General features: G+C 42.2%; 1 protein-coding gene across 7 annotated transcripts in view; it reads right to left on the bottom strand.

Annotated features, from left to right (window-relative positions):
* Positions 1 to 332: 332 nt before the first annotated feature.
* The window catches only part of LOC132448468 (poly(rC)-binding protein 3), a 22006-nt gene continuing 5597 nt past the window's right edge, over positions 333 to 16741 (bottom strand). For 3 of the 7 annotated variants that reach the window (XM_060039811.1, XM_060039809.1, XM_060039812.1), the window contains 6 exons: positions 14913 to 14987; positions 13331 to 13372; positions 8780 to 8858; positions 7925 to 7977; positions 5810 to 5979; positions 333 to 4150 (listed from right to left, as the gene is read on the bottom strand). In XM_060039811.1, the coding sequence (XP_059895794.1) occupies positions 4096 to 4150; positions 5810 to 5979; positions 7925 to 7977; positions 8780 to 8858; positions 13331 to 13372; positions 14913 to 14987 (474 nt within the window). In that variant the 3' untranslated portion in view covers positions 333 to 4095. Of the gene's footprint in view, positions 4151 to 5805; positions 5980 to 7924; positions 7978 to 8779; positions 8859 to 13330; positions 13373 to 14912; positions 14988 to 16741 lie in introns of those variants that run through there. The other 4 variants (XM_060039810.1, XM_060039813.1, XM_060039815.1 and 1 more) reach the window with 3 other exon arrangements.

Below are 16741 nucleotides of genomic sequence, written 5' to 3'. Positions count from 1 at the left end.
TGCTGCGATGAAATTCCCCAGCAGTAAACAATACAAGGGAAGATGGATGGATCGCTGACTGTAATATATGGGGGAATCTGTAAAGTGCCCTCTACTGGCAGCAACAGATATGCCTTCTTAAGGTATCCTGTGTAAGATTTGAACTGTAGAATGATCAATTAACATATGTATGGTATGTATGTAAGTTTGCAATGTAAATTTTTTTTTTTTTTCAAATGTTAAATTACATATCTTATAAAGGTTTTACAACGGTAGGAGTAGAAGTTCGACATGTTGGGGATTGTATATGAAAGGCACGAAAGGGTTGGCTGTTCAGAAAATAGGACACCAAATTGAAGGGAACGGAACTTTATTATTCTCTTCTGTTTACAAAACATTTCAAAGTCAACTTCAAATTTCAAATCTAATACACAACTGTATGCAGCATATGATCAAATTCAACCCGCTTGGACTCATTTGGTCAAATCGCTTGCTTCACTGTACATGAGCTCAAAAATAATCATCAGTTTTGCTGCTCAAGCACAAAACAAACAAATTAACATAAAGGCAAACACAAATGTGTTAGTATATCGGTAAAGCTACTCGCTGCTTTGTCATGCTCAAGCACAGTCTTTATGGATTCCTATGAACTGTGCATGTTGTATGATTTTGAGCACAAGTGACGCCATGATTTCAAAACAAAACAACAATAACGGAATTGATCGGACAGAAGTGAATACAAGCCAGGCATACTAGCGACATCATGTCTACATATTTCCTATAGTTTGGTACCAAATGTGGCTGCCACTTTGACACCTTATACGTACATAGTTGAATACAATGGGCAAAATAAATTGTTAATAGAAAACAGACCACTGAAATATGAATTATATTTAGTTGTGTTGATATTATACATCCCTATTGCGATGATTAATGTAGCTTTTTTTATTCTTTCAATCACTTGAATTCAACATGCCTTTATAGTATGGCTTAAGTTTCACAGGCGATATAGCCTATAGACTAGTGATTTATACAATTTTCAATCAACGTTTTTATACAAAAGTTATCCTTAGAAATGAACGGAACCTAACGATTAATACACGATTGATATTGAATGGTTGAGGGTATTACACAGATCTTTAAAACAGGTACTGTCTACAACTTGATCGAGTAACCTCCATCCTCGACCTGTTCGCTACTTGTACCCTACTCAAGTCCCTGAGCATAAGCCCCCCTCAACCTCTGGACTCCAAACATAACAACTAACAGCAAAGCACATGTGTGTGAACAAAAGGTAGGTTTTGGTAACCATACAGGGACACACATACGTCAGCAGTCACACATCACCGTGCCTTTAGTTACAGTCTCCTTTTGAGGGCTAGGTTTGAGAGACAATATGCACGACGGGTTAAGGAGAAGACAGCAAGGTAGAGCGAGGATGCAGGTAGTTGTGTCTGGGTCGTTCAAGCAGCCTTGTGTGATTCAATTAAATATTTTCGTGTTCCTTCTCTTCTTAGATCAATAAATAAACTAGTAAATTAATAGGCCTACACAAAAAACAATAATGTTCAGGTTAAATGGAAAAGGTTCACTGTACAATGTCTTCAGACTGTGTTTGGATTTTGAGTGATCAACTTGAAGAATCCAAAGAAAAAATAAATGGTGGGGAACTATAAGAAGAAATAAGTCTAGCACTGCACAACCAAAAACATAAATAAGCATGTTCAAACATAAATAACGCTCAAGTCAGCAAGGCCATATGGCACGATGAAAGAAAGTGATACGGCAAGTCTTTTGACTAGGGTCCCTATTCTCACATGCCTGCTCATTTGCAACTCAACAAAGCTATGGCTGGATAGTGGCACCTTGAAGCGGTTGGTTTCAAAATCCTTTCTAATGTAATTTGCAGGTATTCCTCCTGAGTGAGAACTGCTTCATTGGGTAAATAACATCGGCATATATGCGCTTACATAGGCGGGAAACATCGGGATAGATATATAGCAAAGATTGACCTCTGCTATTCAAAATGAAACCTGGGTGTTGGATGGCCTGCATTTACTAGGTTAAGTAACCTGACCCTGATGTTTTTTTTTTCCTCTCCCCGAACACGTTGATAGATGATGTGTGAAGCGGCCGTAACAGCCCGGCCGGTGAGTCACACCGGACCACGGGGCAGACCCCATAGTGTGTGTGGCAGTAGACCTCTGTGGCGCGGCCTAGCAACGGCCGCATTGACGTGACGGTTGATGTAACAACCCTTGGATGTATGATAAGAGCGACGACAGCAGGCCCTATGACGGCTGTTGCTACAGAGCCGCCTACCGCTCCAAAGAGATGGCAATGATTAGTCTCCGTCACAGTCAGTTTGTATATCTTTTTGCCTTTTCCCCAAATTGTGTTATTGATGCTTTAATGGAGCCGATCGTATTCTAGACACATTCCAACAGCCAGCTAGTTTACGTCACAAGATTCCCGCTACTTCCTGCCATTGATTTGCAGTCATACAGGTCGTTTGTTGATCATTGCTGTTTCAATTGTTTTATTTACCACTATGTCAGAATAGCATAGCATTGATATTGAAAATGGATAATAATAATATAATAATCAACGTATATAATGCATGGAATAATATACAGAGGAGGTGAGTTATCAGTGCCCTATTACAATTTTGACATTTATAATATAGGTTATGTGAAATTAGTCCATTAAGGTCTTCTGGGCAAATCTTTGAATATCTAATCCTTTAAGGGTTTTGAATAAGGTCAAACTAACGTTGCTCCAGTCTCTGCAGTACAAAATAAGGATTCTAAAGTGGACATGAAAATCATGATGATAATAATAAAATCGCATTTTAAATTAAACCAAACAAAAGTTCTGAAGCGTGCGTGGAATATCAAGGACTGACGGTACAAAAAAAGGCCATGAACACTCGCTCAGTGATCAAGGCTCAACCCTCACTATAAAAACACAAGCAGGAAGTTACGAGGAGGATGAACTCAACTGGGTGCACTGAAAGGGTGCTCATCGATGACATGATGTACCGGGTGTGTGTTGAGTGCGACCCATCCCGTCTCCTCCAGTGTCACTCAAGATAGGTGGAGGGGGAGTCGGGAACAGGGTGCAGGTGGTGCTCAGGGGAGGAGAGAAATTGGAAATACCAGGGAAAAAATAAGAAATAATGACATTTCATACTCATGTGACAATGTTGCATAAATGTGGGCTGGTGCTTCTTCCCCCCCCCATTACTTTGCAATAATACGTTTTGAATCTCAGAGGGGGCCGACTGCCCGATGTGATAACCACTGACCTAGAAAGGTGCATGGTGACGAAATACGCTGTTTCACGTCATATCAACACAATCCTCCCCCCCTCGGATAGATGCCTCACATCACTCATACATTTGGTTAATACCTCTTATGGGTTTATTTTAAGACTTGGACACACTTTTTAAAAAGGCAAGGCAATGTAACCAAGCATAAGGAAAATAAATAAACACAACAATATCCTTTGGATTGGGCATGCGACAGAACACTTGAATGTATATAAGGACTCAAAAGGGGGAGGGCAGGCTGGGGCTGCTTGTAATGGAGAAGGACAGGGGAGGGGTGGGGGGATCTGCATTGGCTTACTTCTGGCTAATGCAAAAGAGGCTCGTCTTCAGGTGCTCCGAAAAAGCAACAAAAACAACGCAAGGCTACGGGAGGTTCCACAGGAGAGAACCACTCATCTGAAAGGGGACAAGGAAAAATGGATAGCCCCCTTTAAAAAGTGCTCTCTGGTTAGTTTCATTCTGGGGCAGGGCTGCCAGCTCCCTGTAAACCCCCCTTCAGGTCAGTTTCAATCAGCAGAGGACAGGCGTGTCGCATCAACGCTTCATTAGGAGGGTAACTATCAGCCAATAAGAGGTTATACATGCAATAGCATGTGTTTAACCTAGAGAGAGAGAGTCTTCTAATGCAAAACAATGTAGACGTGGTCTTGGGGTTTGGTTCTCCTTTAGTTGTGGAGCTGAGAGGGTGGAGTGTTAGGGTTCAGGTTAGGGATGCGTGAGGGCACCAGAAGTAGATGTGGGTGGGGGGGATGTGTGGGGACACCAGAAGATGATGTGACGAGACTTCAAGACGTGGCCATTGAAGAAGGGTCGTTCCACATGGCCGCCACATCCCTGAACCTGCGGTAGGGATTATTTGGGGGAAACAGACATTAGTGCTCCTCTGGGTTTCGGAAAACTGCTTTCAATAAGTTAACAACAAGAAACAGATTCAAAACATTCAACAAAAAAAAAAGGTAAAAAAGGCATGAATATTCTCCAGGCAAAACAATTGCTGGCTTTGAGGTTTGGAAGACCCGCGGAGCCCAAAATGGCTGCGGTTTTCGCTGCGGTGGAGACAATTCTGGTGTCTTTGCTGATAATAGCATTTATAGGTTCCAGTGGTCAGAGATAATACATAAAGGCAGAAGAAGCCAGGAGTCCAGGCTTCTGAGGGTCCTGCACTGCACACAGCCAGCTTCCCTTATCTCTAAGGAAAAGGCAGAGGCCTGCAGGTGCCTGGGGTGTTCTGGGCCCTATGGAACCAACATGGCCAAAGGTAACATTTCTATTCCTCAAAGCCTCTGCTGCATCCATGTGAATTTTAATTTTAATTTCTGTTCACTTCACACTGGTTTACTGATTCCAAAATAGGAAGATGTTTTCAAAGACATGAATAATACGCCTAATAATTTGACCACGTAATACCGTCATAAATCGGTGTATTGCTTACGAATGTTAAAAAACACTTAAAGTTAAATGATTTTGATATTGAAGAACTTCTGGGTGAGACCTGAATTACACTGAAGTTGGGCTTTGTTAACCCTTACTTGTTAACAGATTTCTAACTAATTTGTGCGAGTGGATGAAGCTTGCAGAAGGGGATGTTTGTCAAGTATTTCTGAAGTCTACAAAGTTCGTCTACATTTTTTGTTTACTGTTTACTAGGGCTGGCCGAGTTTGTGTTTGCTTTGAATAGCCAATTATGAGCTTAGTGATACCCGCCTCCAGCAACAGGATAAGATGCATTAAAGTTGTCAGAGAAACGCCCCGTTCAGCAAGATTTAGGCTTGGCTTTTATCAGACTTTAGATTATGTATCTAAAGTCAAATTTGTGAGAGTAATCCTATAGTGAGATCCCAAATGGGGGTGTCCATCCAAATGTATCGTAGATAGATCAACCTGCAAGTCTTCCCGGTGGACTGTATCAACCGGTTGACTAATTTATCCATAATTTCTGGCACCCGCTGACAAATAAGGGGCACCGTTGGTCGGAGATAAACGCAATTTAGATTCCTCTGTATGTCTGGCACATATTTTGAAATTGACCATAAAGTTGAATTTGACTTTGCCTTTGACTTTGATTTCAGCATCCACCTGCTAAACCACAGTTCTGTTTAACAGTTATGGAGGCGGGCATTCTGCTTTCCTCAACCCAAATTATATTCCTTCGCTACAAATGTCCAAAACAAATACAGAAGGGACTTGCAACATTTGTGACGGACGACGAATACACACGTCATCGACGGCGACATCATCACCAAGGGTGAATCACCCTTGACTCTGACGTCAATGTTGCTTTAAATAGCATCAATGAGTAAAATAGGCTAGGGCGGTGTTGGCCGTGTGTGTGTGTGGTTTGTGGAGGACGGATACAAATAGGCTGATAGGTTTCTCTCCCTCTATCCCCCCTCCCCCCTGTCATTCAGACCATTATATTCCAGGGCTTTGGGGTTCCTTCCTGTTCGGTCTTCAGCTCTAATAGCGTTGTGCCCGGTGGTCGCGGTTGCGGTGGGCTACCTGGCGTTGATGAGGTACTGGGCGAGGCTGATGTTGGCGGGGGTCCCTGTGATGGTGATCTGCCGCTCCGAGGAGCCCTCCATGGCGTTGGCGATCTTGATCTGCGCGCCAGACATCTGGCGAATCTCGTTTATCTTGGTGCCCTGCCGACCGATGATGCAGCCTATGAGCTGGAATACAGAAAGATACCGGAAATGCATTTCACAGAGCGGCGAGGACAGCTGAGTGCAAAGAACCAGACACTCAATGTTCGGCTTAAATGACCTGTCTGGGCTGAGTGGTCTGGAGGGAATATAGATGAGAAGTGGATTGATGTAGGAGGGGGATTCAATGATTCAGAATTGTGCAATTATGTAGGTCTATTATGGCCTATTGTTCAGTTGATTAAGGTTGACTGAGGCGCAATAAAAATAAATATATATTTTCTGCAATAACTCTATTGAATACTTCATGGAAACATCACACTGCCCTTAGTCTTTATAAACCAGTAAAGGCCAAGGTTAATCCCTCCGAGATTCATAGATTTGTTCATTTCACTCAAACAGTGTCAACTTTTGCTATTTACATTTAGATTGAGTAATTAAACAGACACTTTTATCCACGTGACCGACAGGACAAGGGAGACTGGGAACAGTCCATGCATACAATGAATAGCTACACAAGTTAGTTGTTGCATTGCTGGACACCATGGATTGCAAAAAAAACTGACCAGAGCAAAGAGAACATCCCAACAGAAAATACAACTCATTACAATTCACATAAAGCATTGACAAAATGCAGTGTTTACTTGGGGTCGCCTGATCGCATTATTGGGCCACGAAACATAAATGTTCAAATAAAAAGGTATGAAAGTCATGAAATGTCTCATAAATGTAAAAGACTGGATTGCAATCATTAAAAAGATAAAAATTGGCTAGACATAATATATCTAGAACAGTCTTCACATAGATGAGTATCATTAATCATTAATAATAATATATAACTAAAGGCAAACCGGGCTAATTTGTTATTACAGATGAGTGTATCAAACTGGGTGCCAATGAAGTTGCTCTCAGGTTCAAAAAGGTTGGTGACCCCTGATCTAGAAGATTGAATCTTGCCTGACTGCAAGTAAAACTACTTGCTTAAGACAGGGAAAGCAGAGCTGATAATCATCAGCGGTAAGCAACAACAAACACAATACGAAAACATCCAACAAACACAATGCCATCATCCAAAGTTCGAGTGCCAAAAATCTCGGTGTCTTGTGCCACCCCTATGCTTTTCTTTTGATCATCATGTAAATAATTATTACCAGAGCTGCCTTCTTTCATCTTAGAGACATTGCTTACACCTGACAAAATCATATCGGATGTAGACACCCTAATCCATGCATTTATATTGTCTAGACTAGATTACTGGAATGCACTTGTCTCTGGTGTAGATTATTCCACTGCGAAAAGCCTTCAACTTGTGCAGAACACTGCTACACACAATGTTAAAGTTGCAACTACTTACCTATAAAACCCAGGACGGATTAGCACCATTCTACCTGAAGCACTTTATTATTCCCTATTGACCTTCTCGGCCGCTCCAGTAGCTTGCCTTTGGGAGCTTGCCTTCTCTAAATCCCAAAAGCGTATTCAAATATCAGCAGGTAAAAAAAGCGTCATCTTATGCAGTGCCCTGTCTGTACAACATATCTGTGGAAGACCCCTGTCATCAGGGAAGCTGACCCTGACCCTAACCATTTAATCAATCATAATTAATTTAGCACCCAATCACCATTGATTATGACACCCATTATACTCCTAATAATCCCTGGAAGGAGGGATCCCCCACTTTGCGTTCCATCTCAACATTTATTCCATCTTAATAAATTGTTTTTCTTCTTGGGAGGGGGGCTAGGTAAATATATATAAATAAATATTGAGCCCTTTGAGATTGTAACTGTGATTACCAACAAGTTAACTAGACTACAGTTTGTGCATGGTGTGTGTGTGAGAGAGAGAGAGAGAGAGAGAGAGAGAGAGAGAGAGAGAGAGAGAGAGAGAGAGAGAGAGAGAGAGAGAGAGAGAGAGAGAGAGAGAGAGAGAGAGAGAGAGAGAGAGAGAGAATGTGTTTGTGAGCGCTCACGTCATTGGGGATGGTGAGCTCATGGGTGCTGGCGGGGGGGCTGGCGTCCAGACCTGGAACAGGAAGTAAAGCATCTTGGGGTTGCAGGCAGAACTCAGCTTTGAGAGGTCAAAGTTGAACAAACCCTGTTATTCAAAACCATCATTGTACAATAAATAAGGATTGATTTCTGAATGATATAACATGGTTTTAAAAATTGTAATGCAATAATAATGACATGTTTACTACCACTGGTAGTTACTACTAATATCTGAAAAATAATTATATACAGAAGTGGAAACTATTTGATTAGAAAATATAAAGTCACCAGGCAAAACCCTTTTTCCTTAAGGCTTACTTTCATAACACCTTCTAACGATGTACCAGGAACTAGCGGACACGTTGCAAATTGTATGAAGTGTGTGATTTCCCAAGGTCTTTCTGACAATCTCCTTGTTTCTACCCAGGCCCAAAGAAGATTGGTACGTTTTGGTTTGATTTTTCAATCCAGCTCAACCTTAAAGATGACGTCTCCTGTAAAAGAAAAGAAATACAATCCCTGTCTCTGGAAGAGTACCGGTACTACCATCGTGATTACCCTGCTTGGAAGTCAAAAATCACACAAGCCTTTTTTTGCCTCAGACAGCCATGAAGTATGACAGAGAAGGAAAAAGGATCTCACAAAAGAAGAAAAGTAAAGGTGTCTTTTTCAAGGATAGCAACCACCACGGGAAATTTCCTGCTGTGCCTAAAGAAATAAAAACGAAGTGGAACATGAGGAAAGGTTTCTAGAAGGGAGAGAAGGGAAGGAGAAGGAGGAGGAGGGGGGAGGAGGAGGTTGTGACCGGAGGAGGGAAAAGGATTGTGGGTACGTACCAGGGAAAGCAGGGGTGGTCTGTCCGAGGGGAGTAAAGGGCGTTTGCTGCATAGCCAGCTGGTGGAGCTTGGTCAGCTGCTGAGGGGGTCAGGAAGGAACAGCAGAGCTGAGAGGTTATTGTCAAAAAACGACAATGACTATGATTGCACCCAGAAAGAGCTGAAAAACGAATAGGACCAACTGATAACCCCAGAACCAGATCCCCGGAATCAAAAAAAAGCAAGACGGATCCAAATGAAAAACCCCAGAAGAAACAGGAATAGGCTTGCATTAATGGGGAGACCTTGTTTGACAAAACCGCTGTCCCCAATCGATCTTACACATTCTTTACGACAGTAGCTAGCAAATTAGTCTGAGAATTGCCCGCCAGTATTAGAGTGTATGGGATGGCGCATAATGCTGGGCTTGGAGTACTTCCAGTCTTTCTGCCTCAAAAAAAGAGAAAAGATAATGGGGATGCTAGCACAGCATCACTGTAAAGCTATAGGGCTGACAACATTCCAGCAAAGTTACTTAGAGCTGATGACTCAACTCTTTTGGGATCCAATGTCAGCAAGACTGGGGTGGAGCCAACCAATATAAATTATTGGTTGACGGTAATCAAATTATCCTTACATCTAGGTAAAACTGAAGGAATTATGTAAGGATCTAAATATAAACTGAGGAGTCAGTTCAAAATCAATGTGCTTTTAGGGAACGATGTAATAGCTGCAGAAACAAAAACCTGAGAAGTACCCTTCATTGTAACCTGTAGGCAGAACACATTGCTGGGAGGATATTGGTTAAGCCGAATGCCAGAATTAAGGTTCTGTCCAGAGGAACAAGGCGACTGGACAGGAAGTCACTGAAGGTGCTAAACCCCTGCTCTTATCTAGTGCCACTACGTCTACACAAATAAGTCATGGTGTGGAAGCGTAAGCATGGTATGATAGGTGAAGATAGTGCTGATGGAGCTAGCAGGCCACAACAAGGAGAAAGCTGGGACGATCCTACACTGTCATAAGCTCTAGCAAGATGACAACCGTATGATCAGGAAATTCCAATATCAAATCTCTCGGCCGAATATGGTACCGGATCTCACCGTTCCTACCTCACCGGAGCACCTCCCGGTAGTCACGGTTGTTTAGGAACAGCCCGCGGGAACTGAACCCACTCAGCGGGAACCTTAATGGTGTTAAATAGCCCCAGTAAAAGAGCTACCCTGGACCGCTATGGTATCTGCTGAACCAGATAAAGCCTGGTGGGCCTTCTCCACCTGGGACGTTCTAGGTCTCTATCCCCAGGAAGAGCACGGGTCTCTGCCAGGCTTCAATTTCAGAACACTTGACTAAACTAAACAATTTCATTGATTCTACTCTATAAAGTTTTAATCAGCTGGGCAGTTGGCTGTTAAAAGGCTATCATTCAAATTGATTTTGTTACCATCTGAGACTGTAAAAACTCTTTGTAAAGTTGTAATCAGCTTAGGCATATGGTTGGTGGATTTTTGTTTTTTAATTCATTTTGATATCATCTGTTGTTCAATAACGCCTGTATGGCATCTATTGATTCCAATGCACGTATTGCTCTTCTGCTAATTATTTCAGGGAATGTAAATGTACACCCTTAACATGCTGCAAATGTTGCTCTCCCCAGTATGGAAATGCTACAAATTATATTATTTTTCTGTGCTTGGAAAAAACCTGGGCAAAAAAGCTCAGTTCAAGAGGTGTGTTGACTATAAATTTAGTATATATAATAGAACAATTTAATGTATGTGTTCATGAATCATTCCTGGGTTGCTATCTATAATAACAACTTTAAAGGGATGCCACCCATTGTCATCTGCTGGTTGTTATCACCTCCCAGCAGCTCCGGCATGTACCCTAGCAGCCTCTTAAGCAGTGCCTTGGGCCCCATTACCAGATCAGAGCTTTCCCTCTTAAGGGACTTTAACTGGGATATGCTGAAGCCACCTGACAATGTACTACAGCAATTTGACTCCTTAAATCTCCAACAAATCATATCCCTTCCTCCCATATACGACCCTGAAAACCCTGAAAATACCACATTGATACATACTATCTTCTCAATTCAACAATAATGTTGTGTTTTTCAAGGATATTACCAACCAATGTTTTATTGCCTATGTTCAAACAAACAGCATTTCCTGATTAGTAGCAAATTAATCCTGAAAAACAGTAATGCTCAATGGTGACAATGGTTTATCAATGGTCCATGCCTTCACATATGACCTGGTACGTGGAATGATTTAGTGTCAGCCTGAGCCCCTCTGTAAATGATGCATGGAATATGTTTTGTGACCTGTTTAGTGCCAATGCCAAAAGGCATGCCACTGTCAAGAAAATAAGAATATAAATTGAACTCAGTCCCTGCTTTGACCATGAGCTTGTATTGCTCCTTCGTCAAATAGAAGCTGCCTTGTACAAGGCGGCTTTTTTGGCTTTGCAGATCCCCTGAAGACTGGCTGGCATTTAGAGAAAATCGGAAATAGGGCTACGCAAGCTGTCTGAAGGTTTTAACCCTTGCTCCGTACTGCTTGAAAAGCAGCTGTTGTGTGTCCATTTTAGAAGGGTGCTGATCAGGCTGATTGTAACTATTAAAGATCCAACTCTGTGCTGCCTTTTTTATCAAAATATTTGAAAAAAAGGCCCTTAATAATAACCTGGATGTTTATAATATTCTGTCTGGTGTTCGATTGGGTTCCGGGTCTGGTTATGGCTGTGTCACTGCAAACCTCAACAGTTCACTGATAGGGTGCAACCTGTCAAATCGGAAGAACTCCTCTTGCAGCACCTCTGTCAGTAAGTGTGTAACTGTAACCACACCTTTTTCTAAATAAATAATTGACAAAATAATAATCTAAATAATAATCCATGGTCTATGCCCTTGGTCCATCCCCAGATGCAGTACCTATATCACTTCAGGATCAGAAACAGCCCCAATCCTCCCAAACGTCCTGCTAAAGACCACCAAGGTCATGTCAAAACCCAGATCCTACAGGAAACCCAGAGAACCAAGAACAAGACTAACTCTCCAAATAAAGACCAAAATAATCAAAAAACCCAGAATTCAAGAGCCAAGAATCATCCGGACAACCCCACAACCAACTGAAAAATACAGACAGACATTGAAAAAGCCCAGAACTCAAAACCATGCCACAAGAATTGCTATTTCCCACACGTTGATGATGTTCATGACCACTAAACAAGGTCTGGCATCGCCAATGTGTTTCTGAGCAGATGTAGAATCAACATAGATAGTAGAGTAAACTGCTAAGTTCAACCGACTGCCTTGAATGTTTAAAATCACAACCACACTGAACAAAAACAAAGTAAAATAATGGCTGATGATTAGAGTGCCCTCATCAATATCTGTCCAAGAGTTGTTTGTGAATGACAGGTGATTGTCCTTGTAGCTGTTGAATTTAATTTGCTGCCAAGCTTTGTAAGATGACCACACTCCTCATAGCTGATTCTAATCATGCACATTTAACCGAAACATACCAAAACCAACTGAAAAAGACCCGAACCAGCTGAACAACAAGCTGATAAAGCCAATAACCAGCTGCCCCCCCCCCCCCCCAAAACCAACTGTAACACCCAGAATCTACTGAAAACTGAAGAATAAAAAAATAAAACTCAATATAAATATCAAAGAACGCTAAAACCCCAGAATTCAAGAGCCCAGAACCGGTCTGGGAACACATTGTGGTGAAGGACAAGTGGGACACAAAATAAAGAAAAAAGAGAGAGAGAGGGTTGGGGAAAGTGAGGCGGTCGTGGTCATCATTATATTCCCCAGGGATGGATGGATCTTGAATCACATCCTGTTATCATTTTTTTATATTCGTTCATCTTAGTCATCTTAGTTTTTTCCTTTTGGTGTGTTTCATTAAATATCGACCCTTTTCAAATTCATGAAATGTCTATCCAACCTGAGCTTTGGGTACAAAAGCCGACAAACCTCATGGAAGACTGCATGAAACGGAGATATCCCCTTTATTGCCTTCCCGATTTGACCAGAAGGAGGGAATACGGGAATACCTTCAACACTATTCTGTTTTTCCTCAAACACACACCAAAGATAAAACAACCAGCCAAGTTGACCTTCACGCCACATTTCCTGAACTCCACATTAAGCATGTTTGGGGTGATGTTCCTCGCAGCTCACTGTCATCTCTCAGAGGAATGCGCACATGAGAAAGAGAGATGGAGGCTCCATACAGCCGGCAGGGAGCCGGTGGAGGTAGAGGAGGAGGGGTAGAGGTTGAGGAAGAGGAGGTGTTGGAGATAGCGGAGGAAGAGAAGGTGGTGCAGATGGAGCTGGTGGATGTCAAACCCCCACTTGAGTAATTGCCGTGTCAGCTGCCGCCATAAATGGCATCAATCACTGGGCCTAACTCTGAATTAAGGGCGTGACAACGGAGCCGCAGCCTAGATACTCTCCAGACGTGGACAAATGAAGTCAAATTTGTCCTCGATGGAATCAAGGTAAATGAGGATTCCGAAGGATTATGAATAATGATCAGTGATGGGACAGGAACTCACATCTGGATGCGGTATGGCATATTGTCCCTGAATTGTGTAGGCCTGGAAGGGAAAAACAAACAAATGAAGAAAAACATTAATAAAAGGGATTTGGACAAAACATAGGCCTAAAGATGCAATATGTGAGAGAGGAAGAGATTTCATTATAAACTCACCACGAGCATAATAATAAGTGATACATTGTTGTAATCCCATTCATCCAAACATTTTAATATTTGAGTAATGTGCCATTATGTGCTCCTTTAGTGAGGACAAACTAAAGAAAACTTTTGGATGTGTGGTGTCATCGAGGTTAGTAAGGAACGTTGACTCGTCATAATGAAAAGTTGAAATCGGGAAACATTAGGGCAAATGCAGTCACCGAAAATAGTGGCGGGAACACAGTGGTAAATTCAGTAAATTATTTATAAGGAGGACACCTCTACCTGGCTGAATAACTTGTTTATGCGTCACAGGAAGCGTGTAAATATGCTTATTTGAGGGTACTAATAGAATCGTCAACGGCTGCTCCTTTTATGCTTACTTTCTTTTCCATTCCTCTCCCCCCCTCCTCCCCTCTTTAATGCACTTCACTGCTTCTCAAAAGAGAGGGAGAAGGGAGAGAGAGAGAGAGAGAGAGAGAGAGAGAGAGAGAGAGAGAGAGAGAAGGGAGAGAGAGAGAGAGAGAGAGAGAGAGAGAGAGAGAGAGAGAGAGAGGGAGAAGGGAGAGAGAGAGAGAGAGAGAGAGAGAGAGAGAGAGGGAGAAGGGAGAGAGAGAGAGAGAGAGAGAGAGAGAGAGAGAGAGAGAGAGAGAGAGAGAGAGAGAGAGAGAGAGAGAGAGAATGAGAGAGAGAGAAGTAGGGGGGGGGACAGAGAGTGGGAGAGGGAAAGAAAAGGAGAGGGAGAGGGAGGGATAGAGAGAGAGGAAAGGAAGAGAGAGAGAACGAGTAGGAGAGAGAGAGAAGGAGATGGAGGGAGGGAGAGAGAGAGAGAGGGAAGGAGAGGGAGAGAGTGGGAGTGAGAGAGAGAAGGAGAGGGAGGGAGGTAGAGGGAGAGAGAGAGAGAGAAGGAGAGGGAGGGAGGGAGAGTGAGAGAGAGAGAGAAGGAGAGGGAGGGAGGGAGAGGGCGGGAGGGGGAGAGAGAGAGAGAGAAAGGGATCGGAGCTCAATGTTAAACTCAATTGAAATAGCAGAGTATGTGGTTAATTCTGCTGAAGAGCAAATTCTTTTTTGCAGGTAAGGGCCTAACTCTTGAGTTGGAAGTTAAAGAGGAACCATCAGGATCGCATATTTTCGAATAAAAGAGGGAAGAGTGTTGTGAAAATCACTAAACGTATCCGTAAACTAAACAGCCTCTACCCCTATATGTTACTATTTCAAACTTTATGTCTACTGTCATCCATCCTTAATCTTAATCAAATAGGGAACTGTCTCGAACATTGACCAATAGAAACTAAACCTAAACCAACCAAGTCCCAATGGTCTCTCTGGGTTGCATAGGTTCAAAGTGGAAGTGGAAGGGCACCAGGTTCATGTAGGGGCTGATGCTTCAGCACCAGGCTCATGTAGGGGGCTGTGGGGGCTGCTGGGGCCTGTGCCCTTACCTGGCCACCGGAGAATATGACCGGGGTGGAGGCGGGCTTTGGGCGGTACGGTATGGTGGCTCCCTTCGGAGGGGACTGTGGGAAGAATGGAGCAGAGCGATTAGAACATAGCAATGGCAATGACAAAAGAGCTTCCTAAGCTTGTCTTCAGGTAAGGGTATAACTCACTAAGTGAAGGATGTGTTAAGAAAAACACAATACAATGACAAAGGCAAGGCTTGTCGATTATTTTTTATATGTTTTAGTATGCCTCACACAGCCAAGAGATCCCTGTCAATTACATAAAAAATTAAGATGTTAAATGATTAAATGGGCCAACGTTCGCCTGCTAATACAAGATGCTTAAAGATGAAAAACAATTATTTAAAAAAATCTATCGATAGCTTTTTTTAGCAACAAAAGAAAATGCGTCTTTTAGTATTAGAGCGCTGATGACGTCCCTGGCATGGTAGGACTAGGTTGTTGCTGCAGACATGCGAGCATCTTCTACACTCCACGGTGAAAAATAGTGATTTTAATATGGCTGGTTACGCGTTTGAGCCTGTGAGGGACATGCCTGTAGGGTCCGACTGCCACCCGGTGGAGAGGGATCAATTTAAGGCTCCAGCTCCACCTTCGGATCGTGTGGGTGTGACTGGTGTGCGTGTGGGTGCTGCCGGAGCATGGACACTGCCATTGAATCGGTCTGCTGCCGAGAGGTCCCGGTCAACCTTGACCATCTAATGGTGGGATTAGGTTGCATAACCATGCATAGGGCATTTCGGATGCTGTGCGGCGAGAGACAGGTTTTGGAAGTGGCCATACTCTGTCTAAGGGACGTCCGAGCGGAGACTCTCTGTATGTATATATATATATATATATATATATATATATATATATATACAGAGATATTCCTGAAACTCATCAAAGGAAAATGGAGGGGGAAAGATTGTTTTCGCCTTGTTACTTGGTTGCTATTTATGGGGCGCTCCAGTGTCCACTATATATATATATATATATATATATATATATATAGTGTTGATTTAAGGAGCCAGTGAACCCACTGTTTCAGCCGGAATTCAAACACTGAGATATAGAAAACTTGTTTTGGGCAGAGAGTTCTAGTATTAAGAGTATAACATTTACGTGTTATTCAGGGAAATCATGGTTTTGAAACCTGTTTTCTCTAAAATACAGTCTTATTTGACTAACAGTGACAAAATGGCATATTACTATAGTCCCGATAATATAATGTATATAAACAAGTTTTAAAGAAAAAATAAAAAAAGTTTTATAAAAGGTTCTACAAAAAAAAATAATATTTTATTTATTCATCCTCTCTACAGATTAATTCTTCAGTTAAATGACTGTATGCATAGCAACAGTGTGTTATTCATAGCAGCGGCCTGCTTTTCAGAAGCAACAAACAGTAAATTGCCATAATTGACCAATCGGATTTGAGTATTTAACCAAAGCGTGTTTTAATTATGAATAATGATCAAAGAAGCAGCGGAAATCATGTCCAAGTGCCTGCATTTAGTGCACTAATTGACAGCTGTGCTATTCAAGGAACCTGCTATAACTATAATTACATCCATCCAGCCAGCAATTAAAGACGCAGTGCAAAAGCCAAATGAATAACTTATAATAAATACAGTAAATAACTGAAGACATGTAGATATCGCCAACCCAACCGACAGACAGAGCCAGACCCACTCAATCTTAATCTTAAAAGTTCTTACTCTATTCTATTCCATTCTATCCCTTTGCTGCTTGTGTATATTCTAAAGGTCGAGACTAGAGTCTAGTCTCACTGGCAGCCAGACACATGACCTGGACGTATGGACAGA

The sequence above is a fragment of the Gadus macrocephalus genome, chromosome 20, assembly GCF_031168955.1.
Source record: "Gadus macrocephalus chromosome 20, ASM3116895v1".
Taxonomy (NCBI): Eukaryota; Metazoa; Chordata; class Actinopteri; order Gadiformes; family Gadidae; genus Gadus; species Gadus macrocephalus.
This window is presented reverse-complemented; position numbering and strand designations above follow the sequence as displayed.